Source organism: Aythya fuligula, chromosome 1 (genome assembly GCF_009819795.1).
Source record: "Aythya fuligula isolate bAytFul2 chromosome 1, bAytFul2.pri, whole genome shotgun sequence".
Taxonomy (NCBI): domain Eukaryota; kingdom Metazoa; phylum Chordata; class Aves; order Anseriformes; family Anatidae; genus Aythya; species Aythya fuligula.
The window spans coordinates 2,313,790-2,334,529 of NC_045559.1; the positions used below are offsets into that span (position 1 = coordinate 2,313,790).

Here is a 20,740-nt window from a genome sequence, read left to right on the forward strand (position 1 = left end):
AGGGAAAAAAAAAAACAAACATCTTAAACCCAAAGGCTAGTGTGGGACCATTCTACTGAAGCTCATAATCAGAAGGTCAGCTGGGTTTAAGAGAAACTAGAATTTGGGGCCTAATGTTTTTTTTTGTCCAAAGGGAGGGCCAGTCTCCTATCAATTAATATGCTGTTCTCAAGATTGTAGAAATAAGCTGAGGTTTAGCAAATACTCCATGGAAACCTTTTCAGATTCATTAAGAGCACCAAGTCAGTTTTATTCTGCTTAAGCCAGCACATATTTTAAGTGAAGTCTCACAGGCAGTCTCGGTGGCTGGATTACTTGCGCAAGCCAAATTTAGCAGGTGCATAAATGCCAGCATCATCAGGATCTTTCTGAGGTGCTGGGACTGATGTTATTTTAACACAGCCATCAGAAGTTCAGTAAAGCAAAAAATGGCAATTGTGAACTCAGTTACAGCACAGAGGACATAAAAAAAAGTTCACATTCACCTCAAAGTGACCAATCTTTCTCCTTGGATGGACTAGCCATTGCGGGTTTTCGGTTGTCTTGTTTTTTAAAAAATAAAATAAAAAATCTGCCCTAGCACCAGACAGCCACAATCATTCCCCAGTGCTGGAATTCAGCACTGTGAAGCCCTTGCAACTGCTGTCAGTGTACATAAACATCTTCACCAGGCCACTGCAGCTCCTTCAACGCCATGTAGGACCTTCTCAAATAGATGATGACATAACAGAAACCAGGCTCCAGAAGTTTTGATTCTGTGCTCATAAATGAATTTTCAATGCCCCAGACACCTTCAAGAAGTCTTCTCTTACCGGTCTATTTTAGCCTGGACTGCAGTGAAAAGATAAAGAATTTTTTCAGCAAGCAGAATTCATGGATGCGAGACGACGGGAGAGCTGGGGGAGTGAAAGAGCCCTGCTGAACACAGAAAAGAATTGAAAAATGGAGAAGTAGAAGAGCTCTTCTAAAGATCTTTCATCCACAAGACAGCAGAATTTTTATGGCATTCTTCACAAAAATTTTCTTCTCTACTCCCATTCCACTAAGGAGGGTTACACAGAATCAGGATTACAAAAGTACTTCTGCTGAATTACCTCTGAGCTGGATGAATTGCAAACGGGACCATACATACATGATTAAATCATTGAGCACTAGAGAAGTTATTCGGAGAATAAAAGCACAAAAAAAAAAAAAGCAACCACTTAAATACCACCCACTCCAAACAGAGTGCCCAACGCAGACACGGTTGTATATAACTCCAGCAGTCTGTCCCGAGTTCTAAACTACGTCTGTGTGCACATACAGGAGGCACCTGGAAATTGATAAATCGGGTCTATATTGAGCAAAAAGACTGACCGATGCCTGAAACTGCTGGCTGTGGAACATGTCCAGCAATGCAACTGGTGTCACAGGGGTCATTCCATGGAAATTCTAGACTCTTACAACCAAGTGTGTCTGCTTTCTCTTATTAAAGGCATTGTTGTACCGTTCCAACTTCTTTTTAGGCTAAAAAAGCCATATATTTTTATTTATTTGGCTGGGAAACAAACTAGATTCATCAAATTCCCCGAAGTTAACTGTATTATTGCTCCACCCTGAATGCATTTGCTGGCTGCATTGCTCCGTTTTGCAGCACTTACCTCTGTAGCAGACACTGAGGCACAATTCTGAGGGGGCTGCTGCTGGGAGAAGTCAAAGGGATTCCCACTCATCCTATGCAAGCTTTCAGAACAAAGCAATGATCATTAATACAGCACAATATTATGCACACAAACGAACACACTCCTAGTAGATCATGTAAAAATCTTACAACAGACCACGAAGAACTATTACAGCTTTTGTCGGAGACTGTTTCTACACCACTAATTAATACGTGAACCTTTAACTCGAACTTTGAAGAAGTTGTTAATTATATGGCTTACAGTAAAACTAAATGCAAAAGAGAAGAATGTTTAACAAAACCTTCAGCCTGAACCCCTGGCCTTAAAAAAGCGCCAACAGAAAATATAAGGCTAGCACCTCTTGCTGATCAGCGGAGGCTGAACTGCTGGGAACACGTAGCACCAGTTAGAGCACACGCCAGACAAGCCACTCAACATTACAATAGAGCCTTCTCAAAAGGCAGAACACATTTTTGTGACCTTGGAGATAAGTCTCATAATCTCATTCTCATCTGCACCTGCAGATCCCTTCACTTGGGTATTTGATGTTTGGATTTTCGTTCAAATGACTTTGTAGAGAATGTCAATACATGTTTAGGTGGACTGTAAGAAGTAGGAAATCATTTTGCTTCTGCTCATGTTTGACTACAGAATACATTTAAGCCTGTCGATGCAAGAATTCAGATTAATATCTAGCCAGTTTTCAGAAAATGCTATACACACACACACATAAATATAAAGTGCAGGGAATATATGTTTCATACCTAGTATTATGCCTCAGCAACAAGGAACATTTCTCAAACTCAGCCTCTGAAGAATATTACACCGGAAAACATTATGCTGAAAGACTGATTCCTAGGAAGGTGGGATTTGGGAATACAAGGACCAAATTCTAACCTGTCTTACACAACTTACAACCTCAGAGAATTTCAAAGAATCAAAAAAGTTGCAATCAAGGGAAGACTACTGACTCTCTAAGTCACTGCAGAAATTTCTACAAATCACATCTCCTAATCAGTTACTGAGGCTTTATTCATCCTTCCGAAAAAAAAAATAAAACCAAGGCACTAAGATTTCAAAACCACAGTGGTTAGCAAGCACAAAGAGTCACAGTTCTACTTCAAGCACTGCGCTAACCAGCTGCTGGTAATGACAGCCCTGTCCCAAACCACACCAATCACGAAGTTACCAACAGAAGACTTTCTCCTTCAATACGACTTCCTACCACGAAGCTGACGGATGTTCCAATTTAGACTGCAACATGAAGTTTTCCAGGGGCTTGGCCTACCCCCTTACCGTGCACTGAAAATTATTTTCACAATTCAACTGTAGCTACAAGCGTCCCATCCCCTGGAAAATTTATTTTGTTCAGTATTCTTCTGACCATAAAGTATTGAAATGTATTTATGAATATATTTCCTAATTGCCTGAGCAATAGATGTTAGGCATTGAAGAACCACAAGGTGTGCAGGTTTTGTTGAGATGAATGCCTCAGAAAAACATGGAATTTTCCAATTCCACCTGTTCTTATTCAATGTAGAAAGAAGCTGAAGGTTTTAGAGTGAAAATATGGCCATAATGCAAAGAAAAACAATATGTATATGTATATATATACACACAACAACCATCTTACATGATACTGAAGAGCTATGAGCTTTACACCCAGCTTTACAAAGAGCACACCAGTACAAACACAAACTCTGCTGCTCATCACTGACGGTACTGCTGTAGTCGAGCTGCTGTCTCACATTGCAAACAAACTGAAGGACGTAGCCAGCTTAGTCAAATGAAAGGAAACTGTAGATATTAACAGGGAGATATGAGCAACACTTCTACTGTTACATCACAAAAGTTTTAGGAGCTCTATTCACCAGAGTCATCACACCCACAGATCTTTGGTAACATCTTAATTTTTCCACCGGCAGCACCAAGACAAGCTCTAAAGGAAAGACACCCTCGTGAATTAAGGCAAATTATCAGGAGAGGTTAGCATGAGAGAACAAAGCAAAGGCACCATCATTTATCACTTTGGCAGGTAACGTGGCTGGGAAATGCGGTTTTTCCTAACAGGGCATCAGGCATGTGACACACTGATTAAACTGCGAGAGAACATAGCGCCAAATCATTGCAATAAAGTGAGCTCATCCTTTTATTGTGTCCTGGCTAATCATCTGTAAGGCTGCTTGTTCTATTTCATTGGCCTTTGTGAGTAAAAAGGGGATGAATTTTGATATTATGCTTAAGGGACCACTCTGATTTATCTATTTACCAACCTGTTGGGAGGTTTTACCGATTTGGATTGTTCTCCTTGTCATATACGACAACTTCTGACTGCTTAAGCTGAGGAGGGAAAACTAATGACATGATTAACCTTTCTGTAGATGGAACGAATCTGCCAAGCAGCAGACAAGAGTCCTGTTCTCACTTTCATCTTGGGTGCTGCACAAGGCTATAGGTCAGCCCTCGGACAAGACAGCAACCAGCTCTTCATCCTCCACCTCGTGCTATGAGCCTTTTCTAGAGGAGGCTCGACACAAGAGACTTGGCCATCAGCAAGGCCAAGCAAACAGCTCCCCTGTCTAGCAAAAGAAAAATAAATGATAAGTTACACGACGTGTTATTTTTCTTGTAGGTTTCACCCCTCTAAAATCGTGTTATTATAATGCAAAATTAGATGTGGGATTTTCAGAAGAATCTAATGTAATTAGTTGCCCAAGTCCCACCGGATTGCCAAGGGAGTTGGAGCCTGAATGCCTTTGGCTCTTTCGGAAAACCCCATCCATCAAAGACATTCATGGGATGGCTCAGTATCAACTACAGAAAAAGCAAGTAACGAGCTGAACATAGTTTCCGAGTTATTTCTGAAGAACTTTACAGGGTTCCTCAGCCACGACAACACTGCACTACCACCAAGTTTTCCACAAAAAAAAAAAACTTTGGGAAGCAACGCTTCACCCCCAGACACCACGGTAAGAAGTGATCAGTGACACCAAGTCGCATTGTATTACTAAAAATAAAAGGCAATGTTCCAGTAAATAAAAGCACCACAACCACATCACTCAAAACCACAGCATCGAAGCTAAGCACACATGTATTTTTCATTCTCTTCTCCTAGTGCTGCTCTTTGATGTTTTTTCAAGCCTATGCTATAAATGCAAAGCAGAGGGAGTCCAGCTTTTATTACTGGAAAGAATGAATTAACAATGCAAGACATTTTATTATTATTTTAATCAGTTTCCAGCTCACAGCTCGCTGAGAGTACCCCAACAGTCACACATTTCTTAGTCCTTTTCCAGTAAACGAGGACCCCAAAGAGTTATACACGGTATTTAATTACATACCAGGAGTAGGACGACTGTATACAGGCCACATTTAATTAACTAATTCCCTCATCTCCCCCTTTTCTCAGGTGAAAAGAGGTTTCCATGGTTCCTAGCATGGACACAGTTACAGTCTCCTCCAGTTGTTTGCAAAGGAACAACGAGTAACGTGTGGATTCTAAAATAAATAAGGCTGTTAGTTTTGCATCTATATTACATTTTTTGAGAGATGGGGGTCGTTTGTGGTCCTCAAATGGCTCTTCAACACTGCAAGGTTTGAAATTACATATAGGGCTGTGGGGAAGGGAAGGGAAGGGAAGGGAAGGGAAGGGAAGGGAAGGGAAGGGAAGGGAAGGGAAGGGAAGGGAAGGGAAGGGAAGGGAAGGGAAGGGAAGGGAAGGGAAGGGAAGGGAAGGGAAGGGAAGGGAAGGGAAGGGAAGGGAAGGGAAGGGAAGGGAAGGGAAGGGAAGGGAAGGGAAGGGAAGGGAAGGGAAGGGAAGGGAAGGGAAGGGAAGGGAAGGGAAGGGAAGGGAAGGGAAGGGAAGGGAAGGGAAGGGAAGGGAAGGGAAGGGAAGAAAGATTCCTCGTTATGCAGAGGGAATTCAGAATTGACATTTTACTCTAACTTAGACAAAGTGCTGCTCCTTGGCCTACCAAACCCATCGGGTCACTGACATCAGGAAACCATCAGGTTTATTTCTCCCCTTCCACATCTGCTCTGGAGTACCAGACAAGCTGGTGTGGAGCAAATTTGGACTTGAAATAATCATGTACCTTGAAAGGGAGCAGTACTGACTCAATCAATTCCCTTTTCCTGCTGCCACAAGTTGAGGACATGGGATCTTCTGTTGCCATCAAGTTCATTTCCTCCTGATCTCTGCAAATCCTACTTCGGTGTCTCTGTTTGGTGAAGGAATATGGGTTGGGAGGCCCACAGTGTTTCCAGAAACAGTGTCCAGTTATTCAGAATTGATGTAAATCCCCACATGGACTTCCATTAACTGCTGCTGGCACTTAGCACAACCAAAATACGGAGATGTACACGCTGTATGGTTAGAGAAATACCCATTACATTGTCATGCAAATCAGGATCCCACTTCATAAGGCAGAAACGTGCACCCTTCACATTTAAAACTTCAGCTTGGTGTTGCCACTCACAACAGGGTCCAATGGACAGGCACATCCATCGTACCTTCACGTAATGAGCACTAAAACTAATTTATTGACTAGTAAACCCATCCCCTCCTCCTCCAAAGAATCCAAAAGCACATAAAACCAACAAAAATAAAAGCAACTGATTGTTGCAACCACTTGAAGCAAGATTATTATTTTTGGTGAGATTTTTCAAATAGCCCTTCTTTTCCATTCACTTCAAAATGAACTCAGTACAATAAGGAAATACATCTCAGCCCGTTTCGGGGTCTAGGTCACACAGGCACTTCTGAAGCACGACACCAGCACTTCCCACAGAGAAAACAAGACAGAACAGAGGTACGAGAAGTAGCTCCGATTTTCCATTTTAGCTACTGGAACAGAGAGAAGCAGCTCCTGTGTTGATTTCTTACAAATCAATCTGGGTTGTTTGCTGTTGTTTTAAGTTCCTGGTTAGATGTACAAAATGCTGACTTACAATGCCCTTACCAGAATGCTGCTGAGCACAACAGAAGGATTTGGAGGTGGAGAGGAGTCGTTTGTTCTCAATTTAAGTTGGGAGTTTGTCATTCCCTGCAAAGTACGCAGGCTTCCAGGCCTCCAGTCTCTCAGTCCAGAACACACCAGTGAATCATCAGCCACTTGCTGGTGGTTTGTGCATACAGATTTGCACAATATATATAGAAATGGAGACTGTGTTCCCTGCTAAGTCCTTTGGATTAATCTTGGTCAAAGCCTGGTGCAGCGGAAATTTCTCAACCCAAACAACACGTGAACTAATTAAGAGAAAATATTGAGGTTGGTTTTGTGTTTAAATACTTTCTCACCACGGTGTCCCAGCCATGTACATGCCCTTAACAGCATCACAGTCTTCCCACTTCAGACCCAAATCTTCATTATCTATCACCAGAGTTTGCACTAACCATTGTAAAGATATTGCATATATAAACCTGATGACACATTACTGTAAGCACTGAGAGCTATTTGCAGACTTCCTAAGGAAAGCCACTTGAAAAGGCAGCTGGTCAGTGAAACCATGAAAGAAAGTACAAAATTAACAGAATATTGAAGCCTGTGGGCCGTCATCAAAAACTTATATTAAAACACCAAATTTTGAGTGTTGGCTGTTTTGCATATTCATTTCCTGATTCTCGCTGGTGCAGGGCAATCGTAAGGTCAAGAAAACCAAAAAACTCAGAAACTCAGAAGCGACAAAATAAACTCCAAACAGGCCCACCAGAACTAATCAGGGTTTCCAAACCCTTCCGTTTGTTTCACTCATTCAAACATTAGCTCCCCCATGTGTAAAACGCAGCGTGGCATCGCCCTGGTGAGATCAGATGACTAAGTCACTTTGATGATGACAAGCATGCTGCGAAGTCGATGTTCCTAAAATGTTTTATGTATGCCACTGGTGACACACAACACATTTCAAAGTGCTGCCTGTGTGTCCAGAGCTGCAGAAACAGCAGCTTCCCAAGTGTATGCGAGCAGACTTGCAGTTGCCTTCACAAGTGGCAAGGAGCTGCTGTTACCTACCTCCAGTGTTAGCTCCTTGCATGCAAATCTGCATAAATGCTGCACCTTCTCATCTGGCTCCAGCCCTGGAGCAAGTCCAAGAGAGAGTGAAATTGGTAAAAGAAGGAAAAAAGACGGGGGGAGAGGTAGACGAAGAAATGGATGCACGTGGGTGAATGGAGAGCAGTAAGAGGGAGGTACGGCTTGCAGAATGAAAGAGGAGGAAAACTAGAAATTAATATTCTAGCAGCTCCTTTCTGAACTTATGTATTTAAGCTTGGTATCCTCTAACTGAGGAAGGCTGAGCTTCTTCACCCACTTTGGTCTCAGTCCTACAAGTTCACTGACAGGGGCTCACCTGCAAAACACATTCGTCTACGAGCAAAAAACAAGGAAGATAACAGAAATTTAAGAAAATTTTAGGCAATGCAATTCCATAGCTTCCTATGGCACAGAATAACCAAAGAAAATCATTCAGCACCCCAAGAACACAAAGCTGAGATTTCGTATCAGGAAAGAAACAGCGGGAGCTGGTAAACCTCAGGAAAAGAAAGGGCTTCTACCTTACCGCTTTGTAAATGTCACGCATGTTAAACACACCAAGCACACGGCACAGGAGCGGAAAGGCTTTTTAAGCACAACAGTTTCCAAACATTTCCCTGGGATATCAGCTCCTCTCTAACGTTAGCGGGAATTTGCCTGCATGAATCCCTCCTGCACCGCTGTCAGATTAGACGCCTTGCAGCGAGGACATGATGAGCATTTGGCCTTTTCCCGTTCGCAGCATTTTTATGATGCTGCTCAGAGTACGTCTCGCTGCCTTTAAAGCTCCTCACACAGGGACCAAGTGTGAATAAGCTCAGCACATCAAAAGAGACGTGGTTTTATAGTCCCATAAAACATGTCTACAAATGCTGATGAACTACTTGTAGTGACTCCTAATTCTAGCTGACAGCGGGAATAAAGTGCAGCAGACACCGAGAGTAACCGGGGAGGGAAAGAAAAAGCACATCAGACCTAATAAAACCGTACAAGAATCTAGGGAAATGGTTAAAATCAAAGGGAGCGCACGTGTCTGCAGCCAACTTTCCATTTCTTCTACACCATCCCATAATTAATTAACAATTCCAGAAGATGAAGGCTGAGGAGCAATTCACAGGCTTCAAAATTCACATTTTGAGCACCTCTATTCAGAATACCCTTGTTGCTGCTGGCAATTGAAACGTAGACTTCCCATCAGGTGTGGTGGCCGCTTGACAACCTTCACACTCATTCTCAGAGGACTTTCAACTTGCAAAGGAAAGACTTCGAAGTGACATCGTTGGAGCAAAGCTGCAAAAAATATGGATGTGCTCTCAAATTGGATAAATTAGGAAGCATCTGACAGTGGACAAGGATCCAAAAGGCTCAGGTTTCACTCCAACTGCCAAATATCAAAGCAGGGAACACGTCATTCCCCTGTTCTGCATTCCCAAACTCAGAGCAGGCTTTCTCTCAGCCTGGCACCCTAGCCAAGTTGCCCTCTGCTGTAACTTACAGTTTGGGGAAATTATTTACTGATGGGGCTCCTCACAGGTATTTGTTGCACCTTTTTCCTCCAGTAGAAGGCAGACTTCAGAGAAAATAACGTATACGTTTTTAATTCACATATATGCATTTAGCTACTTAAATATTTAGGGATAAATCCCCCTAAAAAAAAGTTTAAGCTATGAATTCATAACTATGCTCAACCTTAAAAGCTAAATCCACCTGATATCAAGAGCCTGTCAAGTCCATAGCAGCGTGAGGCTCTACAGTGTGGACAGAAGAAGGTGATTTTTGCCTTGCTCACATACCTGCAAACATTTCATTAAATGAGCTAATCTTTTTTAAATCTCCCAAACCATAAGCTCGGTGACCTCTTCTGCAATAAACTGCACGAGTGATCGTACACTGTTCAAACAACTCATTCTTATGCAGGGCTTTATCTCTTTGAACTTTAAAGCAAACGTTAGTGTTTATGAAATACACTGGATCAACAGCTCTGGGATAAAAACGACTCCTGAAATAAAAGCTGTAACAGAATTATTCACGCACATTTCTGCCGTGTCGCCACGCTAATACAGCAGTTCAATTAAAAAGGGGGGGGGGGTTAATTAATTAATTAAATTCCTGGGACAGGCAATAATCCGACGTCGATAGCCAGCTCAGCTCTGGACCTCTTCCAGGTGTCTGTTACCAAAGCAATTCAGTTAGCTTTAAACACACTTCACTTCAGCAGGAACCATCCTGTTAAAGGAAAACAGATCGATGGGCATTTCTGCTTTGTATTCTTTGCTTTTTAAAGGGAAGGTGTGCCATGGCTCTCTTGTTCTTTGCCCTTCCAAATGCATAATACATCTTATGCTGTGGAGTCTCTTTGCACTTGAAAACTTTCTCACCTTTACCAGGGCAATTTCAACCACCTTGAATTCCTTCTGCATCTTCTTAAGAGCTTAGGGAAGGTACCAAATGACTTTCTGTTTTGAGTGTAAGGAGGCAACTTCGATCATTATGTAAATTGGAATGAGGCTATGAAATGTTTTAGCTCAAAGGACATCACATACCCCCTTGAAGCATACTTAGCAGGACCCAAATTTAAGATGTATCTTCCTGCAAAATTATCTCATCCCTTCCCAGATTCAGACAGGTGACATTCGTCCTGAACCGCAAATGTTCACTGAAATTTTCGTGCTGTTAGGAGATATGTACAGGAGGCAAAAAAAGGAAGTTGTGTTATATTCACTGTGCTGGATTCCTTAACAAACAAGCATGTTCTCAGCTCACTTCCACCAAGAAATGGGGAGAAAAAAAAACAGGCCAAGTATCCCACTCCATAATTTTTTAAATTCCAACTTTCAGTATCAGCATCCTGGAGAGGGTAATGCACTCTCCTCCCCCTTTACACACCCAACATTGAAACTGCATTTTTCAAAAGCTGCAGAAAAATCTCTTGCACAACCATCAGCCTCTCAGCTGAAGGAGAGATGAGCATTAATGAGACACACCAGTCAGGAGTCCAAGGGCATCGGTTCCACGCATTTAAAACCATTTAAAAGGGATCAGAAAAACTGCCAAGCGCATTATTTTGAGGACAACCATGAAACCATTAATTTCCACATGGAAACGTTCTGAAAAATAATGCTGCTGCAGGTTCAAGACATCACCTGGTGAACTTCCCAAATGCAATAGCAATTTCATACATCGCTCTGACATTTCAACCAGCATCTTTGACATATTAACACACTCATCCAAGAATCTTATTTTACTTTATAAGTATTAGCTGTGTCGTAAATAGTTAATTCATCCTTTAAATGTGAAGTTTTGGCAAAGAGAGCTGTGGCTACTCAGCCCAGCACACAAAGAGTCAGGCAGGGAATGACAATTGCCAGGATAAAGCTTTTGCTTCCCTTCTTTGCAGCACATTCCTGCACATTCCTCACCAACACAGACGTAGTTCAAGGACCTGAGCAAGCAAAAAGTGAAGCCAGCAAAAACCATCTGACCAAATCAACTCCCTCCAATGAGGTAACTCCTGGGAAAATAAGCGAGACTGCCAGGCAGTGGATGTAGTGTATTAAATTGAATGCAAAGGCTGCTGGACTCCACTGCCTTTCCCCTGCTCACTTGTGTGCTTAAGGACCGATAACTTTTGCTGGTAACTTGCTTACAAAGTCACCAAGTGGCTGAGCTTGCTGCAGCAGAGCCAGGCACGTCCCCGAGTGCTCTAGCACGACTCCCTGAGAAGCGTGGCAGAGCAAATACAACTCAGTGCAGCTTTTCAATGAGACGCTCACGCTGCTGGCCAGCAGCCCTGGCTGCATGCTGCCGAACTGCTCCATCCCCTGCTCGCATCACGAACTCACTCCTGTGCCATTTCTCTACACGAGGAAGAAAACGTTACAGCTTCTGGACAGAGGAGCTCCACATGCCAAGAAGAAGCTCTCTTGTTCAACAGTTTCTGGTATCTCTGGCTCTGCAGCAACAAAACATTACCGTGTGGGCAGGCAGGAGGCTTCAATTTCCCTTGCCACAGTTTTCTTACGGTTTCAGCAATGCTTAGACTACTAAATGACACTATTTGGGGAAAACACCTGAAAGGAGGACCACAAAAAAGGACAGTAATAATTGTCAGCGTTTTCTGAGCAGACAGCCCACCAGACAGCCTGGATACTTGTGTTCTGTCGCCCTGGTGCTGCTGAAGATGCAATCTGTGTCCTGGAGCACATATATGATTTTGCTTGTCTTCTGAAAAGAAAATAGAGATCGGCCACCTTCTTTGAAAAAAAAGAATGAGAACTACAACCGCAAATACTACTGCTGTTACAGAAGAAAAGAAGATCTCTTCCTTGGAGGCAAACAGCACCAGCCTAAGCTGATAACAGGATCCTGAGTACGCACGGAGATGTCACATTTGCTGGGTGTTTTCTCTGGCAGCAGGGTATTGCACTCCTACAAAGCAGCTGACAGGACGATCACCCTGTCACTGGAAGGTGGCGTTTCTGAAGCAGCTGAATGAGCACTGGTATTATTCGGCGGGGACAGATGCCTCTTTCTCCTCGTGGCATCAAAAGACAGTGCTAAAAAAAAAAGGTGAATGAACTGCTCCAAGTTCTAAAAGCAAGGGAGAGCCATCACAGCGAGCATCAGCTGCATGCCCACTGCTGCTGCTCCCCTGACACTACTACAATGGGACAGGAGGCGTACTTGCCTTTTACTCAAGCACGTCCATCGCTCTGCCTTTCACGTAACAAAGCCTAAATAGCAGCACGTCATCACTTGGGATGGGGGAATGCCATGCATACATTGAATTAATAAATCAGAATTCCTCTGCTGCGTAGTCCCAAAGCAACTCTTCGTGTCAGTACAGCTCCACCTGCCAATGTAACACCCTACAATAATGGCCCTACAATAATGACGCTCTTCAGAAGGATATCCCACCCACTGCTACGCTGACGAGCTAAATTAGCTCCGTATATAAAAAGAGCAAGTTACAATTTAAACAACTTCCAAATCCCTCTTGCTGGCACGGTGATACAGCTACAGGCCAGGCTGGCTCTGGTACAAATAACTTCAAACTGTGTTTTCCTGAACAAGGCTGCCCTAATATTTCGATGAACTGTTTTCTTTGTTTGTTTGTTTTCTAGCACTCCGGCAGCCGGCTCGAAAAGGTCACTCTGTCTTCCTCCTGACGAGTTCAGTATTATTCCTCTATTCACAGAGAAGGTCAAAAATATCTTATATCTGCATGTTCGCTACCTAAACATCGCCTGACTTTGTGCCACCTATCCAAAACCGTACCGCAGCGCTTTGTGCTGTTATTAGGGAGCATTCAGAAATCCAGCTTTAAAAAAAAAAAAACACAAGCTGCTCAAAACAACTCTCTCATGTTTTCCACAAAGGACAATTTCCAGCCCACCACGAGCGCACATTATTACTTTTGTGCCCAACTACAAAGAGATAACCTCGCTGCAACGGATTTCCCATGCAGGGCTGCACAATGTACGTGTGGCAAAGATTACCCATGTGAATTACCGAGCCACGTGATGCTGCTCCAAGCGTGATGAATAAGTTTCATTCATTAGGATCTGCAGGAATTGCATCGTTTCCCCGATGCGCCCCACCACTAACCTACTTCCTCCAGATTTTCATCCTCCCCCAACAGCAGGCGCGTTTAAATATAAACACTTTTAAACCTGAGTTTTCTGCTCCCCCTGCCACTATTGTAAGATCTTCCCTCAAAAAATTATCCCTCTTTGAAAACACAGGATAGAACTAATTTTGTCTTGGGCTTAAAGGTTTTATTCTACTCCAAAAAAAAATATAATCTGCTCATATGAAACTAGCATACAAAAAAACACAAAGCTTCCAGTAGAGAAATGGAAGATTTCCTCCTTTCCACGTCAGTCAATGCTCATCTCTTACCCTAAAACAGCAAGAGATGATGGAGTTTAAAGTGCTGCTTTTGTGCACTGAAAAAGCTATCTGTGACTCTTCTGGAAGCTGTTCAGACTCCCTCTGACGCTTGTGCTGTCAGGCCAATAGCAATGAAATCTTTACAAGTGGGCTGCTTCATACTTCTTGGCACTTTCCTTGCAGAAAGCTTGGCCACGTGTTTTCTCCCTAACACAGGAAGCTCACTCATTCTCTGGATGTGCACACCTACACATGCTTCTGTAAGAAAGTTTTATCAACGTTATTTGGTAATAGCCAGCATAACTCACGCCCGACTGCGCCACTCATGAGGAATAAAACCATCACAAATCCACACTGATAACGGGGAATTACCAGCCTTGTCATTGTGCTTCACTGAAGATAAAATCTTGGATGATTCTTGGTGCCAAGCTTTATCCTGCTACAGCAAAGTTTGCAGAACTCAAAGCTCTTCAAGGTTTTTTGGACCTCGTGGGTGACAGAAAGGAGGCTGGAGACTTCCCCCGCCAAACCCTTTCCTCATGTCCTTAACTGTTTCCTTTATTAGGACCAGACATCTTTGATTTTATGATACTCTTCTATTTAGAAAACCAGTCATTAACCTCTGGCTGGACATTCCCAATCAATTTTTTGAAGAACAATACTGAAGGACAGTGAAAATTTATATCAAGGTGAAAACTTACCGTGATTTCTTTAAATGAAAGCACCAACTCATTTAGAAAGACACGCAAGTGGGGAAGGAGACAGTGGGCATGATCAAAAGGCCCAGAACTTAGTTTTATTTCTGTCCAAGAAGTATTTGCATTCACAGCATGCACACACAGCCATATTTGTGTAAGCAAAAAACCTGTGTGCATCGTTGCACAGACACACAAACCTTTAGAGAAGCAGCAAAACAGGCCTGTGACCTACAATGAAAATGTGTGTCAGTGTAGGAGCCAGAGAGCATTTTTCGGGAACAGCACAGAAGTGGGATGACCAAAATAAATCTTGCCACCTCTTGTAAATTACGCCAGGCTAATTTCTTCGACCTCCTCTAGAGAATACTGGGTGAGGTGTACACTTGTGTATTAGGCATAGGGGAAATTCCAAAATAAATACATGAAAAAAAAATAAAAACAATGTAATCAGAGTGTGTGTTGGCCTCACAAGTATGAGAGAACAGACGTGTGACAGACAGCTCTGCTGCCTGGGAGAGCCTCAGATCCTAAGGTGATAGGCGTGGTACCAAATAAAGCCTAAGCACGGTACAGCTTTAGTATGCTGTGGCTTAGAATATGAATCAAATCAGACTTCCCTGAAAACACGCTAGCAGCTAGTGTCTCAGCTGACTAGAACCAAGGCACACTGACAAGAGAAGACAAGCGATTAGAGCTGTGACACTTTATAAGACAGGCATGACATGGTAACATGGAACAAAAATGTCACTGTTTGAAAGCTTCTGCTAAATCACTTGGTAGGCAAAAGGAATCAACCTCTCTGTACACTAAAAGGACGAAACTACAGATTTTATTTTTTTTGCTGATATTTAAGCTCATTGGAATTTAAAAGTCTGCTATAAATGTGCTCACTTACCAAAAATCAAGACAAATTTCAGCCCAGCTGTCTCTTGAACATGACAGAACTGTTTTCTGTGATATTCTGGTGAAAAAAAGCTGTCCCAAGCTCAAAGTGTACCCACTTGAAGTCGCCTTACCTGCAAGACATCTTGGATCTTCACCCACACATCAACCATGTCGTAGAGCTTGATATCACCATCGTACTGGCTGCAAGGAGAGGCCACTGTTTGCTGAAGGTGTCCAAGGACAACGGAGTGCGCAGCAGCCACAGCATTGAATTTGTCAAAGAGAAGCTCTAGCAGTTCCAGCAGCAACCTGCAAACCACCAAGAAAACGTCCACTCATTCTCCAGAAGACACCACAGCACATCTGAGCAGCAGGCAGGGGTCACAGGATTGTGACTTCAGGCCCTGCTTTGTGACAGATGCTCTGTGCAACCAGGGAAGCTTCAAACTCCGTGGGAGCTCGAGGTGATTAGCTTCAGCTGTTAGCAGCCCAAGTTTGGTACCCAAATACTTCTGAGCACCTTCTTCCTTTTCACACTGTCCTTGATACACAGTCTCTTAACCTTTAGTGTGTTCAACTTGGGGGTATAAGAAAGACAAATATATTCACAACCACATAACATTTCAACACCATGACAGTAAAGACTGTTTTAAGTTCCCAGGTAGAGCAGCAGACAGGGATGGAGACCACCTGCCTTTCACCCAGAAGGAAGGAAGGGTGTTAATTCGACAAGAATTTACTTACCCATACAAAAAGAATGCAAGTTATTAATTTTAAATTACCAAATAAGCAGTATGGAAGGTTTTAAACGACATGAAAGATTAAAAAAAAGGATTAAACAACAGGAAACCTAAACCATCAAGCTCTTCCGTTGTGTCAATTATAAAGTTTTTTTGTAACATGCTACAGCTATAACCTCATCAAAATGTACAGCACGTTACCTGCTCCTATAGCTTCTTTACTGCACAATTACTGTGATTAACATACCTTTGCCAAGTCCTAAATATTTTGCGATAAGGCAATGACTCATTATTTTTGATCTTATTATTTGGGAAAAGGAACATTCTGATAACTTCACTGCCATTTAATGAGCAATGCAGGTACACGTGTAACCCCAACACGATGTGAAGGTAACGCTTCCCAAATCCCTGTGTTGGGTACTTTCAGGCTCTGACAGACAGGCTCCACTACATTTCAGTACAGCCATTTAGGAATTACCATGCACTTGAAGTGTGTCTTCCCAGCAGAGGTGACTGTCCCCAGAGGAGGGCAGAAGATCTGCAGGAAAAGCAGATCCACCTTCACTCATTAACCATCACACTACAGCCTTCTGTTTGTTAACAACCACTAATAAGGCGTGCATCCGTGCCTCGGACACTTTAATTCAGTATGCAAATACTCTGCATACATCCAGTTTCGTCAGCTGTTTAAGCCAGGAGCTGGAGAGTTAACTGGAGAATCTGAGAAGCTGCTGGTACCCCCAGACAGCAGGAGTCGTCTGGCACGATGCTGTGGCTAAAACCACCTACCTTAGCCTAAACTTCCAGTCTGCAAAGGACAGAAGCTTGCTATTATTCAAAACCACAACCATCAGTTCATTTTATACATATATATACATACAGATACACACAGCTGTATAATGCTGTACATATGTAACTCTCCCACGGATCTCACGTGGACCATCCACCTACCAATGATACCAATTATACAACTTAAATGGTTAAGCAGAAGAGCACCTTGATATGACTGAAAGAGTCCAAGGATAAGTCCTGGAGAGTACAGTGATCAGGTCAAGTGGTCAAAATGTATGTAAGATTAAACAGAAGATGTTTTTAGGAATTGCCATTTTCATAAAAGACACAAAGACATTAATATTGCCATACCTTAAGTGGCTATAGATCTAAGACATTTAAGCAATCCAAAAGAACTGATGAGTATGACAATTTCTTTCTTATTTAGGAAAGGCAAAAATGCCTAATGAGTAAGCGTTGTTGGCACTGAAAGAGAAAACTATTACATTTTTTACAGGTCTTTACATATTTAAATAAGACGGTCAGGAGATAATCAAATGTATAGGACATACAAGTGATACAAGGAAGTTTGCTGTGGAAGGAAAGTCATTTTCCTCCATTTAGGTTTTGTATAAAGCCTAACAACTACCCTGCCCAAGGCAGAGCAGTTGCTCCTACAGAAGGAAGATCTATACAACTTCCATCCTCGCTGACCACCGTTGTCCCATCACCATTGTTATCAGTGAAGAAGACAGGGCAATGTGCAGACAAGGCTGCCTGAAAAAAACCTTGCATCGTTTTTATCCAAGTACCTTCTCCAACCTATTCTGGAGCATGGGAGAGGTGACTATGGCTTCAACAGCTCCTATAAGGTTATAGAGCTTCTCACAACAAGTACCAGAGAGGGGTTGAAGAGGCAGCCAGGGCAGGTGGCTGCTCAGCCAGAAGCCAGCAACATGAGGAGGAAAAGCAGGGGTGGAAGCACTGGGAAAGAGGAAGAATTTCCTGATGGAGGAATCAACATGCAGCTTTGATAGAAATACCAAGAAGGTGGCCTCGTGGGGTCAAATGGATTCTTTGCCACTCAGAAAAATTAGCAATGCAAGCCTAAGCTCTACTAACATCCCATTGCTAATGAAAATTTAATTCTCTACATACCTCATTATTGACCCAGGAAAGGATGAATTTGCAGAACCAAACTAGCTTGATAGTTTGACAAATTCATTTTTATTGATTCTAAGTGAGCTTCATCTCACATTATCAGCTTATTTATGAAACCATTACTAAGATAGTATTACTCTGAGCAGAATTATTTGGTCTTCCCGTCTGCCTGTTCTCGTGGTACAGACTGACAGAAATGAAGCTCCCCCAGCCATGTCCTTCGGCCTCCATAACACCGCGGTACATCCTCTGTTCTCAACCCAAATCATTTTTCCACTTCTGTTTTCAAATTAGCCTGCACCTCTAACCTTTATTTTATTTTCTCTAAAAGTCTTCTAAATCACGGAATCATAGAATATCCCCAGTTGGAAGGGACCCACCAGGATCATCGAGTCCAACTCCTGGCACCACACAGCTCTACCCCAAAATTCAGACCATGGGACTGAGAGCACAGTCCAAACGCTTCTTAAACTCCGACAGGGTCGGTGCCGTGACTACGTCCCTGGGGAGCCTGTTCCAGTGCGTGACAACCCTCTTGGTGAAGAACCTCTTCCTGATGTCCAGCCTGAACCTCCCCTGTCACAGCTTGACACCATCCCTCGGGTCCTATCTGTGGTCACTAAAGAGAACAGATCGGCTCCTTCCCCTCCACTCCCCCTCATGAGGAAGCTGTAGGCCGCCATGAGGCCTCCCCTCAGCCCCCTCTTCTCCAGGCTGAACAGGCCCAGTGCCCTCAGCTGCTCCTTGTACGACTTCCCCTCTGGGCCCTTCACCATCTTTGTAACCCTTCTCTGGATACTAATCCCCATGGAAGTAGTCACAGCACCAAGCCTGTCTGAATTTAAGAAACATTTGGACTGTGCACTTAGTCCCATGGTCTAAAACTTGGGGTAGAGCTGTGTGGTGCCAGGAGTTGAACTCAATGATCCTTATGGGTCCCTTCCAACTCGGGATATTCTATGATACTGTGAGTAATCCATCAGGTTGTTTTTGGAAGAAGGTGACCCAAAAGAGACGCAGACCCAGGCAGTGTCAGACAGCCAACAAGACAAAACAGCGTAAAATAATATGGCCTAGATTTTATGCACACAGGGTTGCAGCACCAAGTGACCTACACAGAACACATACAGACAATGACAGGAGCCTGGCTTGGGCAATTTGTCAAAGCAACCTCATAACCCCTTCACTGAGAAATATGGTAAATATGCTGAGAGACAGTAACACACACCCAGAAGCAACTCCTATTGTCTGGGTACTAACGGAGAATGAATCGATGCAAAGTGACTGCTGACTCCTGAATGAGGTTGCTAATGACAATCCACGTGTCTTCGCAGCAATAATGTCCTCTGCCTGGTCAGAGTAGTGGCACGTGTATAATTTCTATATTTATTTTAAGGCTTTGAGATTAAATAAAGGGCCAGAAACGTCTTAGAAACATGTAGGGAAAAATGCACTGAATGCAATCAATAGGATTTAGGTACAAAATCATCAGTAAACCTCTTTGTCTTTGGTCAGGTTTTCTACTACAAGTAAGGCTCAGGCAATGTATCTCTCCCAAAAACCTGTCCCATAAATCTGGCACTCAAGTGGGCACACGTCTGGATTATTACTCATCTAAAGTCAGCAGCCTTCCTTACCTCAGGAGATACCCACAAATTCATTAAGACATAGCAGTACTCCATCCTAACGCAGCACAGGCTCCTTTGTGATGCCCTGTCCTCTGCAACCCAAGAGTTGGTTTTTTAAACATGCAGGTATTATGTTCTAATGAACCACTGACTAAGGATAATTGGTACAAAAAAAGATAGGAATCTCCTGGAAAGAGTCCAGGAGAAGGCCTGGAGCATCTGCCCTATGAGGAAAGACTGAGAGACCTGGGTCTGTTTAGCCTTAAAAAGAGAAGACGGAGGGGATCTTATCAATGTTTACAAATATATTAAGTGTGAGAGACAGAGGGATTTGGCCAACCTCTTTTCAGTGGTTTGTGGGGACAGGACAAGGGGCAATGGCCCCAAAATGGATCACAGAAAGTTCCGCACCAACATGCCAAAGAACGTCTTCATGGTGAGGGTGATGGAGCACTGGGACAGGCTGCCCAGGGAGGTTATAGGATCTCCTTCTCTGGAGATATTCAAGGCCCGTCTGGATGCCTACCTGGGCAGCCTGCTCTAGGGAACCTGCTTTGGCAAGGGGGTTGGACCCGATGATCTTTTGAGGTCCCTTCCAACTCCTACAATTCTGTGATTCTGTGATAATTGTGTGCGTTGGGAAACCTGAATATCAGCTGTGTCACAAGACCATGCAAACCTTTTTTCTGTGAGCTCGCCGGTGAAAAACATCTTTAATGTACACATGCTTATTAACAAGCCCAATACCCAACAGCATGGACAAGACTTGCTCCTGGCAGGTATACAGGGGCTGCAGGACTTTGAGAGAACGAACCCAATGAACCTCTGAAGATCTAAGCCAAGAGCCCACTGCCTGTTGGCTCTGTGAAGACAAAACCTGAAAGTACCTAAGAGACATTGCTCCTCCCTGGGAGCTTGTTGCTTTAGAGTCATAAAAAAAAAATATTCTTCATCTTAAAAACTTGGGGGCAATTCATGTTTTTTATGTACAAATATAAAAAGTGGCCACACAGAAGTTAGTAAAAAAAAAAAAAAAAAAAAGGGTGGAAGATTGGTGCCTGATCTCTTTTTCAGCTCTTGCACAATGACGGGGCTCTACCTTTTTTATGTAGCTACCCCAAAAGAATTACACCAGAGGCAGAGATTACCAAGTGGAGGGAAGCATCACCCTTTTTACAGGGATAAGACATGAGCCAACCTTTGAGGGCCACCAGACAACGTCACAGAAATGCATCCAAGGTGTTTTGTGCATACCTAACGAGGTGAGGGGAG

At 43.1% G+C, this 20,740-nt stretch overlaps 1 protein-coding gene across 1 annotated transcript in view; it reads right to left on the reverse strand.

The window, feature by feature from the left end:
* The window catches only part of EXOC4 (exocyst complex component 4), a 368,415-nt gene that overhangs the window by 295,055 nt on the left and 52,620 nt on the right, over nt 1-20,740 (reverse strand). Inside the window, exon 7 of the mRNA XM_032185122.1 lies at nt 15,300-15,477. Within this exon, the coding sequence (XP_032041013.1) occupies nt 15,300-15,477 (178 nt within the window). The remainder of the gene's footprint in view (nt 1-15,299; nt 15,478-20,740) is intronic.